General features: G+C 51.8%; 1 protein-coding gene across 3 annotated transcripts in view; it reads right to left on the bottom strand.

Moving 5' to 3' along the window:
* The window catches only part of CXCL12 (C-X-C motif chemokine ligand 12), a 29,032-nt gene extending 13,770 nt beyond the window's left edge, over positions 1 to 15,262 (bottom strand). Inside the window, exons 1-4 of one of the 3 annotated variants that reach the window (XM_008536381.2) lie at positions 15,078 to 15,262; positions 10,914 to 11,031; positions 8,664 to 8,750; positions 73 to 3,306 (exon numbers count right to left, since the gene is read on the bottom strand). In XM_008536381.2, the coding sequence (XP_008534603.1) occupies positions 3,291 to 3,306; positions 8,664 to 8,750; positions 10,914 to 11,031; positions 15,078 to 15,138 (282 nt within the window). In that variant the 5' untranslated portion in view covers positions 15,139 to 15,262 and the 3' untranslated portion in view covers positions 73 to 3,290. Of the gene's footprint in view, positions 1 to 72; positions 6,034 to 8,663; positions 8,751 to 10,913; positions 11,032 to 15,077 lie in introns of those variants that run through there. The other 2 variants (XM_008536378.2, XM_008536379.2) reach the window with 2 other exon arrangements.
* Between the last annotated feature and the right edge of the window lie 5,704 nt (positions 15,263 to 20,966).

The following is a 20,966-nucleotide window of genomic DNA, read 5'->3' as shown; positions in this document are numbered from 1 at the left end:
TTTGGGTTTGAGGAAGAAAAACCAAGTCTGGAAAACTCCAAATGGTAACACTAATTTCAAACCGTTGGTTGCTACATTTGAATACATGCCTTTATTAGGAAAATTATAAGTGCATATACATCTTTTCATTGATATGACTTCAAAGTAGAAATTGTTTCTCAAAAGGAGTTGTTACTTGTTAAAAAAAAAAAAAAGCACAATGCATACAGGAAGCTTCTCCTGGGCCACCTTCACATTATCTGGGAGATGCATTTTAAACAATACAAAATACAGTATTTATCACATTTAACACTGACCCATCACTGCTCAGGGACTGAGAGTCCAGCGAGGCTGCAGAATAACAAGTTTCCTGTGAGATTTTTTTCAACTTGGCCGTGTCAGTGGTCTGCTTAGGACTTGAAGTTTTCTAGGGAGCATTTCCCAAGGATGGGGTTCCCTTGGAATGGGTCAGGGAAAATGTGTAGAGGGATCAGGACCCCACAATTCTCATCCAGCTGCAAAAGGGCGCTCCACCTGAGAAGGGTGGTGAACTCCCAGCGAGGGAGCCCACGGTGATAACACCAGGCAGCGGTCAGAAAGGAAGGTCAAATCGGATCAATGCAAAGGCTTTGAAGTTCTCTGGACTTCGCACGGGGGGGATGGCAACCTTTCACTATTCAGGCCTCTGCTCAAAGCAGAACCTCCTTTCTCTGGAGGACAGACAGACAAGCAGAGGGCCCCTCCTGAGCCTTCTCGCTGGGGTCTCAGTACCTGGCCAGAGCTGGACAAAGAACAGTGCAAACAACACATGGCACAGATTCAGATTTCAACACACAGCACGTCTGTGAGCCCTGGTCCCCCAGGCTCCCCGGCCTGGTCCTGATGCAAAGGCTGGCAGTGGAGGACCGCCCTGGAGTTTACTAAGGGCCCAAGGAAGGTCAGGGAAAAGCAGCACTGGACCAGGAGGAACAGCTGGGTGACCCCTCAGCAACTGATGCCCTTGACTTGTATTTTGAAAGCAACAGGCTGATCTGGAGAGCCTTTTGTTTTGCAAATAGACTCTTTAAATGCATATTTGCTTTAGCTGGGAATCTCCTTTTAGGGCAGATTGCAAGTAGAGGAATTGTTACACAAATAATTTTCTCTGCAGTTTCTACTCTTATCGATTTTTCCCACCATAGAGGAGAAACAGAAATGATTCTTTCCTTAACTGTAGTCAAGATTTAAGGACATGTTTATTTTCTTGGAGTAAGAGATTTAATGGTTCTGGTTCATGGATTCCAGGGGAAGATGCTCCCAAATTTTCCATGAGATTTTTAAATATCTTGGATTACTTGGAAAATGACTATCCCACTGAAAGTTTCATCATTTCATGTATAATTTAGGAGCCCTGTAGTGGCAGGTTGATTTCAAGAGGGTTTTGAAACCAGTTGTGTATCCCTTATAACTAATAAAGGCCCCCATACTCTACTTTTTCAATGTAAACTAACTGGTTTGACGTGAATCCTTGTTCAGTTGATGGACTGACCTTCTACCATGAAGATCCAATTTAAAGGAATGTCTATGGAAATGCCTAACACATGCTACTGATAACTCAAAGATTATTAAATTTTAAACACCTATAATTCAAGACTGTTTTACTATAATACACTTTCTGCATGTTACTTACAGTGTCCTGTCAATTGATACATTTCCTTGTTTTGTCCTTTTTTTCCACTTTCTTAATTTTAAAAATTTTACTGAGATCTTTATCCAAAGGGAAAAGTATTTGTGAGACCACATGAAAAACACCAAAACAAGCATAAAGCCCTCAAATGCCTACCTTTTCAAAAAGTGAAATTTTTAAACTATGTAATTCAACTCTACAAACTGCCCTCAGTAAAAGGACACACTCTAAACAGCAGGGTTTTTAACTTACTTTCCCAAATATCCCATCATTTTCTAAGGGGAATGTCTTGCTGGAGGTCCCAGAAGCACAAGAAGACAGGGGCAGCAGAGAAGTTCCAGCAGCCACCGTGCAAGATAAGAGACAATGGGATTGCCCAATGGTGAAGAAGATGAGGTTAAATTTTAATTGGGAAGGAATCTTCATGTCCAAGACTGATCATTTTATGGACTGGGTTTTCAAAACCAAAAGAGTTGAGAATTCCTTTCTTATTTCCATAGCAATGCTGGGCTTGATACAATGAAGACAAAATTCTGTTTCTGAGCTATTAATAACTATAGAAGCAGGAGGGTTGGTGTCTTCAGAGGTCAACACTGCTATAAACCAAATTCCCTCGGGCTCTGTTGATCTGCCACAGCTTTGTGATCAGTGGGGAAACCAAGGCTGTCCACCCCAAAGGATGGTTGTCCTCATCAGAAACCTGGTCAGGGGCCCAGACGGGCTTCTCCTCACTCCCAGCCTTTGCATACGAGGAACTGACAGTGCATGCACTGAGGACATTGGCCTTGAACAAAAACACAGGATTGGACAACAGACAATATTCCAAACAAGACACAGATGTGCACAGTGTTTTCAGGACCCGGTAACAGGAGACAGTTTGGTTTGCTTCTTCGTGCCCAGTTTAAATTAAAGCTTTGGTCTTGAGAGAGTCCTTTTCCGGGGTCATGGAGACAGTCTTGGAGACACATGATGATGGATGAGAGAGAGAATGATGAGAAGAACATGATGGGATGTAGAGGAGAGCTCAGGATGAGGGGTGCATCTCACCCTACGCTGGCCTCACACTCCTGCTGCCTCAGCTCAGGGAAGCCCTGCGATCTCGCCAAAGAGGCGGACTCCAGTTCTCCCCTGGAGGAAGGGTGAGCCTCCCGCCTGGCCCACTAGAACCTAACTCTTCATCACCCCTTACGGCACAGGGCAGTCCTAGGGTGTGCCCATGCTGACTGGTCCTGACACTTCCTGGTGGTTCTCCATCCTAGGACATGATGATGTGGGCAAGGCTCCCTCAGTCTGGGGTCTCAGCCTGCACAGCTCAGAGAGCGACAAAACTCAGGAACCCCTAATCAGACCTGGGGCTCCATGGGAAAGATATTACAATAAAGCAAGTAAAATAATGGTCTTAGTCTAAGTTGCTATCTGTCACCAGTGACATTGGATAATCAAACTAAATGAAAAATAAACATCATATATTTTGCTACATAATCAAACGGTGAAAGTAAGGCAAACTGTGCAAAACAAAGCCCTTGGAAATGCATTCGGCCCTGCCCAGGCCTTGGGAAGCCTCTGCAGGCCCTTCCTAACACTGGTTTCAGACCTGGGCTCCTACTGTAAGGTTTCCTCAGGCGTCTGACCCAACCTGCGCCTCTCACATCTTGAACCTCCTGTTAACAAGAACAGAGGGAGACACCATTAAGGCGGGTTCCCACAGCAGCCAGGCCTTATGCCTGAGATGCTGAGCCCCGCTCCAGCAGGGCCCCCGACGCCTGACTTCCAAGTCGCCGCAGTGCGTCTCCCTTCCGAGGCCCTGGGCAGGGGGAGGGCAGTGAGAGAGAGAGCCATGGCTGAAGCAAGGGATCAACTGGAAAAGGGAAGCAGAGAAGACGGACGGGTGCAGCCAGCATGGGGCGTGGTGGATGGAGGAGGTCACTGAAACAGCATGGCACAGCGGTCACACGACAGGACAGGGCGCACTGCCTCAGCCAGCACAGACATTAGGACTGATGGCCTCCCTGCTCGGTCTGGAGCCAGGAGCAGTGTGCCGGCTCGTCCCGGGCCTTAGTGCTACTGAACTCTTCCACCTCCCACCCATACTCGCCTCAGGACCTCTCGGCCAGCGTGGGCAGGGGGGCCCAGGAGTCGGGCGCACCGGCTGCTGCACGCCGCACACTGTTCACCTGGTGCAGGCGCGCACCTGCCTAGTTTCAACCCCCAAGAGAACGAAGGTCCGCCTCTTCGGCTCTTCCACGGCGACCCTCTCTTCGACGGGGCTGGGGCTATGCCCGCTTGTCAGATACAGTGAAGCCCTGGGGCCACTGGAGTCATACAAGGACAGGACTCAAGCTTGCCTGCGTGTCTTAATGTGGCGCCAACTCTCTTAGTCCCCGCAGCCCTGGCTTCCCCAGGAATGGAGGGGAAACCTTGTCGCCCTGAGCACTGCAAAAAGCAGGTTGTCACCTTAGAGAAGCAATAGCTTGCCTCACTGTTGCTAGATGGCAAACAGCTCTCCATGGTGCTCAGGCTGGACCTGCCACCCCTCTCTAGGCACAGAGATGCACTGTTCCTACAGTGTGAAGAACTGAGAGCATGGAGGCCTGGGTCTGACCTTCTTCGGGGGTTTTTTTTAAGGTTAAGCCAAGGTCCTACAGACCAGAACTGCTGCTGGCTCCCACAGGCAGGACGGCAGCCCTGGGCAGCCCAGCCATCATCCAGATGCCTTCAGAGGCTGGGAGGGCAGGAGGAGGTGGGCACCCCACACACCCAGGAGCAGGTCTGCTATTCCCAGTGCCGGCAAGAGGGGCTCAGCCTGGGAGAGGTGGCCAAATAGAAGAGATGGCAGTGGGAACAAAAGGCCTTTGGCAGCAAGACCCTAGGGGGACACTTCTCCAATGGCAAAAAGGAATGGCTACAATTCTGTATCCTGTAACCATGAAGGAGTGCATTAAAGCAGAAGGAAGACACGGGCTGTGTGACCCAGGTGAGGGTGACAGGCAGGGACCTAGGGTTTTCTTCTCCTGAAATCCATCTGCTCCATCCTCCAACCATTTCATCTTTCTGGACCCATGTACTGAAATTATGCCCAAGGGTCTGGGGTGCAGGGTGAGTGTGTGTTTATGTGTGACAGGGGATGGGGAGAAGAGTAGGTATTCAAGGCATCCTTTTTCAAAGCACTGAAAATCAGGGCCTTTCTCTCCAATGTGATCCCTCTCCTTCCCATCCAAATTAGAGAGACTTGGAAAGAAATCTCAGACATAAATCTGTGGGTGGGGGAGGAAAGTTCTAGAACTTAAACCATGTCCACTTTAAGCAGATATTTCCCATGAGTGAGGACGGAGGCAGCTGTGTTCCCGAACCTAATCACACAGGGTCATGGAGACTCTCCGGCAGAAGTGGGGAGGGGATAGGGCAGGAGTCCCGGGAGCTGCAGGCCCTGCACACAGTTCCTCCACTTCCATCGGGGACCTGTTTAAAGAATCTACGAAATGAACTGCCTGGCGAGGAGGCTCCCTGAGAAGCATTTCCACAGCTGCTCTCTGAGAGTGCAGAGCTCCCACCTGCTCTCCCCACAGTCTGCAGAAGCCCACTTGTGCTTGGAGGTAAAGCCACTCACACAGCCCCAGGCCTGGGGGGTGCTGGAGAAGTCCCACCCCTGGCGGCAGAGTGGTGGAGGGCCAGGCGTCAGGCACTTGGGCAAAGGAGTCAGTTATCACCTGCAAGCGGCATGGCCACAGCCAGCTCTGCACCACCAAGGCCAAGGGGCGGGGAATAAGGGTATAAGGCACATGCCCCTTGCTGGCCAGGCTCCTGCTGCTGGGCTAGCAGACTGCCCTGTGTGCAGGCCAGGCGGCCACAGCCTGGTCTCAGACAGGAATGCAGACTGTAGGTGTGTGGAGCTGTGTGAGCTCCAGAGTGATCATGGGCATTCTAAGGGAGGGAGCGGAGGGCTGAGTGGGAGGCTCAACAGCCCAGAGAGATGCTGGAGACCCCTGGCCATTCTAGAGTCCTCGGCCACTCTAGATAGAGTCCTGAGCATGGAGTTTCCCCGTCACAGACCCAAACCCCAGTCTCTGCACAACTACTTTCTTCATAACTTAGTAGACCAGGAAAGGCCTTAAAAAGCATATAAATACAGGAGACAGTGTGGCCACAGGGGCAGCAGAGTGCTGCTCCCCCATAGAAGTCTGAGCGGCGCCCGGGAGGCAGGGGTCTGCCCTGGAGGAGGGGAAGAGCAAATTTACAAAGCGCCTGGAGAGACAGGAGCAGAGAGCACTGCGGTCCATCTCGAGGTGGCAGATAACTAGTTTTTCCTTTTCTGAGCAGCCTTTCTCTTCTTCTGTCGCTTCTTTTTTCCTATCTTTTCTTTTTTCCCCACTTTTTCTTCTCTGCGCCCCCTTAGATAAAATTAGTAGAATCATTAATACTGTTGAAACAAACAAGAGTCTGTCTCAGTCTGCACAATATGTAACACTGGCCCATGTATCCTTTTAACTTTGTCTTCAGTCTCAGGCCTGGAGGCCCCTGGGCAAAGCACTGCCATCAGTAAATTAAGATAAATTAGGCATTTTCCCCAATTCAAAAAAAAGCTAGACAGACTTTTGAAACATCTGCGAACTGGTTAGAGCAATTGCCAATTTGCCAACTTGACCCTGGTTCCCACTACTGCCTGATGCTTCCAATGGGGAAAGGAATTCACACCTAAAAGGGTGCGAAGGCACGCCAGGGCCCAGGGCCAGGCTGGACTTGGTCCTCCATCTCACCCCATCTGTTCTTCTTCCTTCTCAAGGCAGAGCTGCTCTGCTTTATGTAAAAAATCTCTGCACTTCAAATCGAATAATGCTTTGGAGGATGGAGGCCCAAGATTCAGATGGTCATCCAGAAGAGGAGAAAGAGGGTGGCCAGATGCCACCTTCTCCTTTCTAGATGCCCGTGGACACCCCCGGGAATGACTGGGATTGTTCTGGAGAGTGAGGGAGAGAGCTGGTTAGCAGAATTTTATTAGAGCAACTGGCTCATGACTGTCACATTAAAATGATTCAAGCTGAATGGTATTTAATGATTTATGGGGTGAGGCCACCTGTTCCTGAGAAAGCTCGATATTAACCATGGCTGGGAATTATGGGATTTTTACATGGGAAAATGTGAAAGCTGAATATTACAAGGGTTGAGTTTCTGGAGATTACATGGGCATGTTAGGAGAACTGAGGAGGAGGAGGAAGGGGAAGAGGAATTAGTGAGTCAAATATCATTCTTCAGAACACCAGCACCACTACTTCCATTGGGTTAAAAAAAAAAAAAGACGCAAAAACTTGAGCTGCAGATCTAATCTGCTCCTGAGGAAAACCGGGTGCAGTCACTTGCAGGTGAAGCTGTCACTCACAGCTGACCTCAACAGGAGGGTCTAAGGCACCTGACCAGCAGGCCAGCTTATCTTCATAAACTCCAGAAATACATCTGAGCTTCACGTCTAACAACTAATGGATTTTATTTCAGGTAAATAAATTCCCACATACAGTAGGAGGTTTATACCATGAAACAGTTAGCATTTTATTGCTAGTGCATATAATGTCACATTTGATACAATTTTAGTACAAGTGAAAAAATACGCTGTGGCTAACATCAAAAAGCTGCAATCACATATATATATCATATGTATTTCTTTACAAATTGCCAGTAGTTTAAGATAATAGAGAAATGTAACCTACTGACATTTATATGGCTCCACTTCAAATATATGAGTTGTTCGACTATAAATATATTCTGAAATACATTTGTTTTCTAAAGAAACGTTTAAAAAAGTTGTGCATGAAAAAATATTTTAAAAATGCCTTGCAAAATGTTACAAATACCACCAGGCCCGTCTGTGGATCACATATATACATGGAAATTTCAACTTGCCAACATTTCTGATTGGAACCTGAAACCCTGTGTGGCTTCAGGAACTGGGGTGAGTGACAAGAGGCTCCTTTATTCATTTACTTTTTTACTTCTGATTTCAGAAACCTCAGAGTTTGTACAGCCTCCCTGGCATATACAGGCTTCAGAGGCAATCACAGAAACCAAATTCCTCAAAGCAAACTCTCAGATTGAAAATTGCATTTGATTCTGCAAAGACCTGTGTTTTGTGGGAAGGCAGAGACACGATCTCACATGGCCCAGGAGAGGGCCAGTCCCATTCTGGAGGAGGCCAGAGAAGGATCCCACAGAGGGCCGAGGAGGAGAGGAGGGCAAGGGGGGAAAGGGGGCTGTGGGGTGGGAGCCCCAGCAATCACCCTTCTCCCGCTGAGCACGTACAGAAATGAGAAGCGAAAGCGAGGTGAAAGCATGCTGTTGGAGGCAGGGGGAAGCCTGGGAAGGACCAGGAGAAGGTCTGAGCACAGTCCTCAGTGATGGGGGCTGGTAATGGAGCCCGCAGACCCAATCACTCAGCTTGAAAGAGGAGGTGAAGGTGGTGGCCACTGCCTGGCACTGGTCAGTATCTGAGAGTCACACAGGGCTGTCATTCTAGGAGGTGCCCCCTGTGGGAGCTCCCCACAGTGTTCCTCCAAACCTCAGCATCTGGAGGAAGGACACTTTTTTGAGCTCTCAGCTTGGCCATCACCTGACTGTGCCCAGATCCCCCAGGGAAGAATAGGAGAAGCTTCAAAATAAACCAAATACAGATCTTGAAGTAATCACTGATTTAGAAAAGGATAACGAGAATGATGATGATGGTGATGATCATGAGAGAACCGACAGGTGGGAAATGCTGCTGGGATAATACAATTTCTTAGAAAAACCCCAGTTATAAAACAGCCAATATGCAAGGGTACGGGGCACGGATGAATACAAGCTGCGATATCGTACCATGTGCTATAAATGCCATTGTCTACATGCTGGGCAAACCTCAAGCCCATTCCCAGGTCCATGCACTCCCCCGCATTCAGACCTTCCTCCCCCACGCCTTCGCCCTTTCATCTCTCATACGGTTTTAGCTTTCCTCAAGTGGATCTAGTGGAAAGTCCTTTTTGGCTGTTGTGCTTACTTGTTTAAAGCTTTCTCCAGGTATTCCTGAATCCACTTCAGTTTTGGGTCAATGCACACTTGTCTATTGTTGTGCTTCAGCCTTGCCCTGCCAAAACAGAAAGGGTGACAGTGTGCAGCTGAGCGGAAGGAGGCACTGCTGTGATGTGGGCATTTGCTCATCTGGCCCCCACGTCAGGACCCTTACCTGGCCCAGGTGCCCGCCTTAGCAGGCTCAGGTTCCAGAGGGATTCAAGGGGCACTGGGGACACACAAAGCTAGCAGTGTGGCAAGTTCCACTGCAGAGATACAGGGAAGTGGAAAGAGTCTTCTGGGTGGGGGGGGGGTTCCAGGGAGACTTCACAGGGGGAACATCTGAGCTGGCCTTTGAAGGATAAGAGCTGGGCAAGTAAACCAAAGGGTGAGGGAAGGCAAGAGCAAGTACAGCAAAGGGAGCACAGGAGCCAGGACGCCCAGGGAGCAGGTGCAAGGGGCACAGGAGTGGGACTTGATCTGCAAGGTTATGGAAACTTGGGAGGATTTTAAACTGGAGAGTGACAGAAGCAGATTTTATTTTGGTGGGTAACCTTGATAGTACATGGAAAACAGACTTAAGAGTAAGCCTGCAGGCAGGAGACCTGAAAAGAGGTACTGCAGTGGTCTGGGCCGGGGGTGGGGGGGCAGTGAGGGGGCAAGGAGAGGAGCATTTGCGGTGTGGGGGTGGGATGGGACAGGGATAGTGTATGTAGTTTGCCAGAAAAATGGTTTCTAGAGAGATTTTACAAGTTCACTGACTGCTCCATGATTTCATTTGTTTTTGAAAAGTTCATAACCCACCTTCCTCCGACTTCTCTGTTCTACTCACAGCCTCCCTACCTAAAAACTCCTGGGGAGGAGCTGGACTCACCTCTCTGGGTCCCCTCCATAAAGCCCTGGGTACCAGGTACTCTCAAGCACCCTGAGGACTCCCCTGCCCACCACTCATGGGTCTATGAGGACAGGTACGGCCATCATGGTGGCTCGGGGACATCCATGGGAGTCTTCACACAGCCTATTAAGTGACAGAGGTGTGCAGAGGAAAGGTACAGCTCGAAGCAAGGCAGTTGGAGGTCCAAATCCGGGTACCGCCGTATATTAATTTTGTACTGGCTCAGACTTGAGAATTATATTTGGCTTCTTCAGCTTCGAGGTGCATTCCCAGGCAACTGAACCAGCACAATCTGTCCTGGAAAACAGGCTCATGCTAGCTAAATTCAGTATCTGATAAAATACCTCTCAAAGGAGAGAGAGTATTTTATTATAAGCAAAGTAAGTGAAAAAACATTCATCTTCTAGTGGCCAAAAACAGACTGTAAACGACAAACACATTCAAGGCAGACAGGCAAGAAAAAAAGACAAAGAAAATCAAACCTAAAAACAGTTGGCCTTGGGTGGAAAGGCCTTCAGGGAGTTGCAGCTTTCATTCCGACTTCTGTGTTCCCACCCCACTTTTAGCACTGGAACCCACAGGAGGTGAGCTTCCCCTAGGAGCACCTGAGCCTCACCTCCCGGCGTCCAGACACAGGACCACGCTCGCTGTGTGCAAGTGTGGGCACAGGAGACCTGGAGGCCAGCAACAGACAGCAGGCTCTCCTCATGCACCCACACCGGGCGAGAGATCTGTGTGTCTTGTGTAGGTGTGATGTTGGTTGGTCTCTTTACCCATGTGAATGAAATCAAATGTTATCAGTTGCCATCAACACCGGCAAAAACAGAAACTCATGTGTCATGTTTGAGAAAATGCTTAAATGAGATGATAATTTTGAGTTTCACCAAATGGTTAAAAATGACTGAATTTGGGTCTTGTGAGTTTGTGCTGTGATAAAGGATTAATTGAGAGCACTAAAGTCTTGAAACTGGCAGCACAGACAAAACCATCACTAACCAAGGGCTGGCAAATTTACTGGACTTCCACAGAAACTTTGGTGAAGCCCACGTTTCTCCAGTCTGGAGGCTGTGCTGCCATCAGCTGCCTGAAGGGAGGAAGCATGGAAAGAAAAGATGAGGACCACGATGAGCCAGCACGGCACCAAGGGTAAGAGTGGTTTTTGAAAGTCCTGCCTGGTGGTGAACTCAAAGTCCTTGTAGTGATAATAACAGCTGCCTCTAATGATGCCAAGTTCAAGGCTGGACTCCGCGCATGTGTCATTTCTCTAGCTTTAACAAGCCTGTGAGTTAGGTGTTACTATGCCCATTAGATGTGACATCCCTGGACGATGATGTTCAGACTTACACGATCTGAAGGGCACAGTTCGGAGTGTTGAGGATTTTAAGATGTTTGATGTTGGCTCTGGCAACGTGGCTCTCGAAGAACCGGCAAGGACATCTGTAGCTCAGGCTGACTGGTTTCCCTAGAAGAGTAATGATAACAAGGATCTTGTCATTACCCTGCCAGGCCTTGGGGATACACGTGTGTCTGCTTCTGCAGCTGAGGCTTAAGATGGTGGAATGATGGTAGGATTAAGAGTGATGGGACAAGTCAGGGGTGCATCCTGGCAAAGACCATCTCCTCGGGCAGCACAGTGAGCTCTGGATGGGCTCAGGAGTAGCTTCTACAGGGCCAGAGGGCAAAAGGCCCTTCTTGGAGAGAGCTACACTCTAGGTGGGCAGGGAAATTAAAATAAGAAGCTGAGGCGTCTCAAGATAAAGGTAGCAATTACAGGAGATAATTTCAGTCTAAGTACTGAGGCTCCCAGTTTTTCTGTCCAAAATAAATTTCTCTAGGACCAACTTAGAAAGACCTCCCTACTCAGGGAAGGGGAGCAGAAAGGAGCCTCCAGGCTCTCTTGCCTCCTTCATCTCCCCTGGGAATGCTACGGCCCGGCCCACCCCTGTCTCCTCTCCTCACATTCACCTTAAGTCCAGGCAACCAAAAAAGACTCCCAGCTTGCTTCCTACCTGGAGTCCCCAGAGGGCAGGACAGGGTCCCACCTTCTCCCCAGCACTGCTCTGAAGGCATGGAGATTCTTGGGGCTGGAGTCAATTGTGGCTTTCATTGCAGGGCAGGGATGCTATAGCCTCCTGGGTTATATTACATCTTTGTTTGCCAATTCACCAATTTGCAAAATGCCATAATTGACACTCATTAGTGTAAATTAGCAAAGGGCTCCTGCAGAACCCACTGCTCACCCTTTAAGTCTAGAATTGCAAGCCCCGAGGGGCTGGGATTTGTGGGCTGGTTTTTTTCCTGCAGATTTTATCCAAGCCCTACTTAATACCGCAAATTATCTGAATTTGTGGATCCTTTCATCAGGGATTAAACGTATGTCTGAGAATATTTAGTGCAGAGATTTAAAAAAAAGTTTGCCTGTTTACAGAGCTCCCAGAGGCCTCCTCGTGGTTCTGTTCTACACTTTGGGGCATGAAACCTCGTGAGGAAGGGACTAGCTAATTTTTTTTCTAAAGGCTGCATCAGTTGAGAGATGGCATGGCCTGGGTACAGCAGCCTATTTAGCTGCTGACTTGGGGTGGCATGGGGGCGGGAAGCAGACCACACTGCCCCCAGGACCAAACTCGACTCCCTGAAAACCAGGAAGGAGAAAGCCCGGCTTCAGGATGCTCAGTGACTCATGACACTGGAGAGTCCCGGGGGCAGCATTCAGGTTTTCATCTCATCTGACTCCAGAAGTTGCTGTTGGGGCCTGGCTTTTAGCAAGTGCAAGGAGTCCCTGCAAGGGAAGTCTGTACTGCCCTGTAACCAGATCACCTGGGAAAGCAACCCCAGAGCTGGGGGCTGGGAGGCCCGGGGAAAGGAGGAGCCACAGTCTCCCCTCGGAGAGGCCTGCCTCCAGGTTTCCCTGGAATTCTCATGGGTCCTTCTGAGCTGAGTGGGACTAGAGAACTGGGGCCTTGGTGGTGGGACAGGACAGGGTCCCCACCCCAGAGCAACAAAGAGCTGGAAGGTGCACAGTGCGAGAGGAGCAGGGGCAGCACAGGGCTGGGGGAGGGGGCTGCTACTCTCATGTCTGAGAAGCTGCTGTGACTCCACGAAGCAAGCAGTGGAGATCAGGCCAGAAATCAGAGCAGATTCTGAGCTCAAAACACAGGCTTTCTCTTTTTCTCCTCTGTCCCCTCTGTCCCCCTGGGATTATTCATTTCCTTCAAAGGTAATTCTTATTCCTGCTCCCAGGACCCAGCTGCCTGCCTGTCAAATGGGGAATTTCAACAGGTTTTTAAAGTGACAGGGCCTCCTCAAGTGCTCTTACCAAGACACTCGGTGCTCTGTCTACCCACTGTGCTTTGTGTCAATATTACCAACTTTTCCAACTGTTCTGGATGTGACTGAGTACAGGCAAGAAGGCTGACTGGCCCAGATGTTCCCTGGGGTTGGGACCTAGTGAACTTGGCCCTGCTCCTGAGCAGTTCTCAGAGAAGCTTGCACTCTACAGCAGAGAAGCCCTGGCCAGCCCCTCCAACCAGGCCTGGGAATGAGGCCCACCTTGGGTTTAACCCCTGGAAGCCCAGGGCACCCAGGGGCCCAGCTGCTTGGCTGAGGTCAGCCAGTGGAGGGAGGGCAGGGGCCCGAACAAGTCTCCTGCGTGCAGCTTTGAGACTCAGTATGCAGCCAGAGGGCACACAGGCTCCAGGTGGTCAAAAAGTACCTTCTGGTCTATGCATGCAAGGAGAACCAGACCTGCCTGGAGCCCAGGACTCTAACCTGGCCACTGAGCTGCCAAGAGGCAACTCAGAGGGCAACAACCGACCCTTCCCAGGGTCAGGAGGAGTCTGTAGATGAGGCCCCCACTTCCTCTGTCCTCCCTGCAGTTCAGCTGTGCTCAGCACTCAAGGACTTGAGTCCCTGCATTCCAGTCTTTTCTGCAACTCCCTAGGGGAGGGGGCAGCACCATTTCCTCAGAGAGATGCACACACCTCCACTCTCACCATACCACTCAATTGTTAATGTCCAAACCAGAAGGTTCCCCATGACCTGGGGGTCAATGTGGAGACACAGCCTAAGATACTTTTCCAGCTAGGCGAAAAATTCTAAGTTGCCTTCCAGCCCTGTCCCTCTGCAGTTCTGATCAGCAAAACTTGCTGCACTTTTAAAGAACACTTCCCAGGCCCTCAGCTGCCAATCCCTGTTAGCCCAGGCCCTCCAGCCTGGCCCAGCAGCAGGCATGCTCATTTTACCCACACTGGCTTCCAGGACCACCGCCGCCAAGGATGCCGCGGTGCAATGCCAGGTCCGCGGCCGAACCCAGCCTAGCGCTCCAGGCGCTCCGGTGCTGCGCAGACCGCAGCAGCACCAAAGCGCTCAGAGCGTGCTTCAGCCCTTTGCAGGGTTCCTTCGAAACTTCGCATGCAGCCAAGAAAGGGCAGCGCGGCCTAACATGGTTTTGTTTTCCGTGTTCGGAGACAACAGTTTATTTTGGCTTGCAGCAACAGTGTCCTGTGACAAAACAGCGAGATTTCTCTTAAGCTTCAAAAGAAAAAAAAAAAGCTCTCTCCCTCTCCCAGTGAAACGGGACACCACCTTTCTCAGTGGCCTAAGGCCTTGGCGATTGAACTTTGCTGCAGCGCTCATTCCAAGGTAGTGCCCTCGCTTGGCCAGAGACAAAGGTGCCTGTCTGCAGGTGTGTTGTGGGGGCTGTGGAGGGGCAAGAGCGACCTGGACGGCCCCTGGGCCTCCCTTTGGTGACCCCGGGAACAGGCAGGGAGGCAGTGGCTGGACACGCGCCCAGTTTCCCCGCGTCGTTGCGGACCGTGGAGATGTGCAGACGCATGGCCAGGCGAGCCGCGCAAACCCAACAGCTGCGCGGTATGATTCGCCCGCGGAGACGCGCCAGGGTCAGTGCAGAGAGGGCTGGCCTCTGGTGAAGGGGATGCCACGGAGCGGCACCCAATTGCACCGCCACGACAAGCACGCCGCGAAGCTTTGCAAAAGCTTTGCAAAGCGCTCTCTCCCACACGAACTGCCGATCGCACCTCCAGCACCAGCGCAGCGGGTCTTCGGAGCCCACTCGCTTCTGGCAACCGAGCCTAGCGCGCGACGGTACTAGCTGCGGGCTGGGCGGCAAGGGCCTGGGGCCCGCGGCTCCTGACTTGGCGCCACACCCCGCGCCCTCCCCGAACGCGCCCTCCGCGCGCTCCCACCCAGTTGTCCTGCCCGACCTCGCTCTGCAGCCCGCTCGAGGTCTGGCGGCCCCCCGCCGTCCTGGAACCCGAGCCCGGCTGCGTACTGCGAAGCCTCAGCGCGGACGGTGCAACGCACCGGGCTTTGGCCACTGCACCACGCGGAAGGGCGCCCTGCGAAGTGGACTGCCTCAACCTCTCCTGTGCACAGTGGCGCGAACTGGGTTCGTTGAGGGCGGTCCTGGCGAGGGCAGGGGAGCCGCGGCCCCGCACTGGGCGCTGAGTTCTGCGCCCTGCCTACGCCTCCGCCGCCCAGTGCACTCACCGTCGCTGAGGCAGAGCGCAGCCAGCACGAGGGCCAGCACGGCGACGACCTTGGCATCCATGGCACGGGCAGGCTGCGGGCTGACGGAGGCCGGACGCGGAGAGGACACGGCGGCGGAGAGTGAAAGTGCGGCGGCGGGAGGCGCGCGCCTAGCACTTTAGAGGCGAGAGGGGGCGGGGCGGGGCGGGGCGGGGCGGGGCGGGGCGCGCGGCGAGGGGCGGGCCTGGAGCCGAATCCCTGCGGAGGCAGGGGGCTCGCACGCGCTTCTCTCCCCGCACGGCAGCTTCTCCCGTCCCCTCCTTCCCACCCCTCCTGCGCCCCCGGAGTGCTCTGGGATCTGCCGTGCTCTCCGGCCTTTGACCTCAGGTTCCCCTGGGCCCCTCTCTGTAGGCCTGACCTGCAGCGAGGAACCCAGAGGAAGGTTGGTTATTGATCTGGTCATTGTTCCCATCATGCAGATGGAGAGATTGAGTCCCGCAGGAGCTGAGTGAGAACCAAGGAAACACAAACAAGTCGGTCCTAGGGGTGAGGGCCAGCTGGGCCGGCGGCGTCCCGAGGTAACTAAGAGAGTCCTGTTTTCGGAGTGCAGGACGTCGAGGTGACACCGACCCGGGCTCACCGCGCAGTGGCCTGGAAAGCTTGGCGGTAGGGAAGGAGTCCGGTCTCTACCGTCAGAGGGACTCCTATTCCCAGCCAACACTATCAGTTACTAGCGAGCCTCAGTTTCCTCACTGTAGAGTTGGGCCCCTAAAATAGGATGCTGTGCCTCCAAAGGAAACAAAAGCACTTCGCCCTGGAGGCTCTTAGTAAGCGTGAATTTACTTGGCCCTTTGTACCTCTCTTCTCTCGACTGTGCGGTTCCACCGAATGGGCCTGGAGGACGGACCGACTTGCCTCCCCAGTGCCGGACGGTGCTCAGCATAGAGTCCGACACATAGTATCCAATAAAGGGAAGCTGGAAATAACTGTTTAAACGTCACCATTTTCTCCCTCTCCCCAGTGAATGCCCTGGACGACCCAAAGTGCTGAGTGAACTCCTCTTCTTCCCGCCTCCCACCCCGAGGGTGCTCCTGGCGACTGTCTTTCTGGTGCAGAGAACACCGTGGGTAGTCCCTCAGCGGTGTCCAGCCCTTCTGGCAGGCCGCCGCCGCGGCGCCCTAACCCAGATACTCTGAGAAAGAGCAGCCGAGCAGGGAGGAGTGCAGGCAGGCGTCCTAGGAGGCGCGGAGGTGAGAAGAGCGCCCTGTTGGGTCTCGCTAGTGACCACGGGACGCTCCAGCCACCTCCCCATGTTCTTACTGGCATAGCCGGACAATGGAGTGAATTCTATCCACGCGTCCACCCGAGGGACGCGCGGTGGGGAACAGGTATTTGTCTCTGGGGAGCCCCGGAGTCCTGGCCATCTGAGGAGTGGGCGGGCCCCGCTGGCCTGGGCTCAGCAGCTCCAGCTGAGGGCCACGCGAGGGGGTGGTCTGCAGGAAGCTGTGAGAGCTCCGGGACAAGGGCCATGTGTGTCTTGTTTTCCGAAACTACTTTCGCGCCCAATTAGGTGCGCTCTGAACCTGCACTCACTTATTCATTCATTCATTCACATCTGGCCGAGCCTACTTCGGGGCACTGGGCCTAGGGCCGGGAACCTTACTTACTTGATCCCTGCACTTAACTAACAATCCAGTGGGGAAGACAATCCTCGGGCATCCTCACGCCTCCACCTGGTCTCCGGAGCGTGGACTAGTTATCTCCAAGCCTGCGAACCCTGGCAGGCGGCGGACAAGACAAAGCACGGCGGCTGGGCTCGGGCGCCCTCTGGTGGCGAAGTCCCCCCTCCCCCGACTCCCGGTCCCCCTCCCCTGGGCTCCTGGTGCGGCACGGCTGAGTCCAGGCCCTGATGGCTGAGCAGCAGGGTACAGCTGCAGGGCTCCGCCATAGATCCCGCAGCCAGCCCGGCGGCGCGCCATGGAGCCCAGAGCGCAGCGGGAGCCGCGCGGAGCCTCGCCCGCAAGTCTGGCCAAAGCAAACGCCAAAACCTCTAGCTTGCTTCCTCTTTGCCACAAAATCTGATGCTGACCCAGCAGCCCAGGAGAGCCACTGGGAGGGACCCACGTGGACAGGGCGGAGAGGAATCAGGACCTCCTGCTTGGCCGCGCCCCGCGACCCCTGGATAGACATTAGCGTGGGACCGGTCAGTGCTGATCACTTCTTTCATTCAGTCGTTAAAATACTTACTGATCAACTATTATGTGCTAGACACGGGCTAGGTGTTTGAAATATTTAAGTAAAGGGACCAAAAAACCTCCCCAAACCCCTGTCCTCCTGGAGTTCACATCCTAGGGGTCCGGGAGACAGGAAAAGAGTACTAAAGGACAGCTATTAAGCACATAGTCTATAGAAGATCATTAAGTGCTACAGGAAAATGGAGCAGAGGGAAGGGGAGGAAGTTAGGACTTTAAATAAGGAAGCCAGAGGTCTGTGTTTTCAGTAAAATTTCCACAATTTTTCAGTGGGCAAGCTATTTAAATTTAGAACTCTGTTCTGGCCAACGCTCTGGGGGTCCAGGGACCCTCAGACTGTGCCTCTTTAACCTGGGCTCTCCCTCAGCCACAGGGCCACCTCCCAAGTTCAGGGCAGGAGAGCCCATCACCCTTTCTTCTCTGTCCTTTGCTTATGTCGCTATCTCTGTTTAAAAGGCTCCACCTTTCTTTCTGTGCCGGGAACTCCATTCCCCATCACGCCCAAAGCAATGCCACCTTCCCTTTGTGATCTTCCAGATCTCTCCCACGCTCAGCTCAGAGCTGCTGCTCCTCAGGGACACCTTAATCATGCAGAGTTCAAAGTGTGGGGGGTGGGTCAGGAGTCTGGCTGTTGAGTTAAGGGGCAGGTGCACCTCCACCTCCTGAGTGTGTGTAATGGTCTCTAGACCGTGGTGCCCAGTCTAGGTGTCTGCCGGCGGCCCTCCTCCCGGCCTGGGCTGTTCACTCCTTCAGAGTTCAGTGGCTTGGCTTGAGGGGAGGACCTTCTACAAGTTTGAAGCTTTGCACCAAATCATTGTTTACCAGTGTGTAACTGACAAGATGAATTTGGGTGGTACTCTGAAAACATTATTTTTAAAAATATAGATTTACATATTTATTTTTAAAAATAATAAAGAAAAAATGCAACTAGCGCATTGAAGCATTCATATATTTCTCAAGACTGATTTCATTTTTTAAGTATATGATTTAAGTTTTAAAAATTAAGTAGATTTAGACTAACATAGCATGCAATAGTCTAGGTGATTGGGGGTATAGCAAAAATTCAGATAGTGATAGAAAAAGATACAGAAAGAAAAGGCTGCCTAAATAATGACCGTCTTTTGTATTATTTCACACTCTCTCTTAATTTCTAAACAAACCATTTGTCCCCAAAGTAGTAAAACAAAATCATACAAGGAGATATGGCATCTTCCTCACCCTTGTCATCCAGGTGAGGCCACAGAATGCTCAGCCAGGAGTGCTCAGGCCCTGGGCAGACTGTGAGACATGTGAGGTCCCACCCCTCTGTCCCTCCGATCGCAAGTCCTTCCCCTCCCATCTTCTGGGGTGTGCCTAGAGGGGCACGCCAGGAAACAGCTGCATTGCTGCCCCCCTCCCACCCACCTCTGTTCTCCCACCTCTGACACCTCCTATTGGGTTCACGAGCTGGTGTCCCACCCTGGGAGCCAGGAGGCCCCTTGAGAAAGACAAATCCTTTAGGGTCTCAAGGCTGTCATCTGTGGAATGGGTACACTAGCTCTCAGGGGTGGTGTTGGGATTTACTAAGTGTGAAACCACTTGGCATGGAGAAGGCCCTTGGGAAGATATTCACATAGGACTTCAACTTGCTTTCTCTGAATTTGTCACATTTGTTTCTTACGAAGACCCAACTCGCTGAATAAGCCCTAATGTCTCAGCTTTGAAGACAAGGAACCCAAAGCTCAGAGTGGTTGAAGATCTCAGCCAACATGGCAGAGCCAGCCAGGGACAAAGGCACAGCTCTCTGGGACCAGCGTCTTTGAATTCTGGAAAATCGTCAAGGCTCACTATCTGTACAGCTGGCCATGTTTTCCTCAACTGGATCCCAAATTGACCTCAGGAGCTAGTTCCAAAGAGCCGCAAGCCATCCAGGAGGGAAGAATCCTGGGGAGGCCAAGCCAGGGCTCCCGGATGCAGGGCTGTGCTGGGGTCTGGCTGGCATTGGGGCACCCACACAGGCAGGGGTCACCCTGGGTGAATATGCACATCCAGCAAGCCAGATCATCTGTTTAAGCTGGCTGTTCCCAAAACCTCTCCCTTGATTGACACTCCTAAAGCAGGAGTGGTATTTTCTGGAGCATTTTTCAGGAGCATCAGACTAACAGGGCTGATGTTCAAGGGCAAATCAGACCTAAAGGTCCTGATAGTGCAGGTCTGTGTCCCAGCCCCTACACTAGCTCCCACATACCAACTCAACTCTGCCTGCACCTCATCACCAAAATCAGTGGAGTCAGGTCCAGATTTGCTCTGCCTTCCTAACCCCGCCCCTCTGTCCTGTTACCCCTGCCTCTGAGTAGATTGGTCTCAGCACCTGAAGCTCTGGTGAAGGATCTTGGAGTATGCACCAGCCCCCACTATGAACCCCTGGGTGACGGGCACTGTGAACCGTGGGAGGATAAATAACATTTGTGCAGGAGTCACTCAGTGTGATTCACTTTTTGCCTCTTTTATCCTCACATCTACCCTATGAGGTGAATTCAATGTTAACCCATTCCCAACATTTGGAACGTAAGAGAACAAAGTTATTCGAGAGAGCTGAGATTTAAGTCAGCTCAGCCTGGCTCTGAGCAGGGCTGTTCCTGGTGAAGAAGAGAAGAGTAGGTTTCCTGTAGAAAACTAGGACACCCAGTTAAATTTGAATTTCAGATAAACGAGTCATATTTTTAGTATAAATATGTCCGAAATATTCCATTTTACTAAAAAGAATTGTTCTTTGTTCATCTGAAATTCAAGTTTAATTAGGTGTCTTGGATTTGCTGAGTCTGATAACCTTCCTCCAAAGTGTCTGCTCTTCGCAGCACAATAGAACCCCTATTTGTGGGCTTTCTGCCTGGGCCTTCAGGACACGTGAGCAGAGGATGGGAAGGGTGCTGAGAAGGCAAGGTCTGGAATCACCCACTATCTCAATGATGAGATTTCTTGAGTTTTCTTACAACAGCTTTATTATGCTGGAAAGTACAGCACTAAAGCAGTACAGGAATGATCTTTTTTTGCTCTCCTTTCTGCTATCAGCGGTTTAATACCACACTAGCCCCCACCCCGACCTTCCAGAATTAGTTATGGTTATGCCTGAGGCAAGGAGAGTCAGGCCCGTTCTCCCCAGCATCACCAACCCTCCTCTTCCTCTTGTCCAGGCAGCTGTTTATGAAGCCCAGCTACTGACAACTTATCCTTCTGTTTCAGGTGCCATGTGCTGTGTATGGGGGAAGGGGAGGAGCCCTCACCTGAGGAATGAGCATCACGTGAGCAGTAGCTTGCTCTGGAGGGATCTGCAGATGAGGAAAGAGGTCCAGAGCTGCTGTGGGTTGTGGAGGAGGAGCTGGGCCTGCTGCCCACACAGCTGGCCCCCGAGTCAGAGAAGCCAGGGTTCCAGCCTCACTGGCCTTCCTTCTTCAGAGGGGGTACTTATACTTCTTTCTCCACCTTCCATCCCTGTGGCCAGGAGTCTGGAGTCTTGCTGCACAGATCCACTGGAGAAGACCCTACACGGAGGCTGCCTGGAGAGGCTTTCAATGCCAAGTGCCAAGGCAGGCCCCACTGGCAGCCTGGCCCAGGGAATGTAAGTGGGAGGTGGACTCAGGTGGGGAAGATCACCCTACACCAGTAAGGTACCCATCCC

This window comes from Equus przewalskii, chromosome 1 (assembly GCF_037783145.1).
Source record: "Equus przewalskii isolate Varuska chromosome 1, EquPr2, whole genome shotgun sequence".
Taxonomy (NCBI): Eukaryota; Metazoa; Chordata; class Mammalia; order Perissodactyla; family Equidae; genus Equus; species Equus przewalskii.
This window is presented reverse-complemented; position numbering and strand designations above follow the sequence as displayed.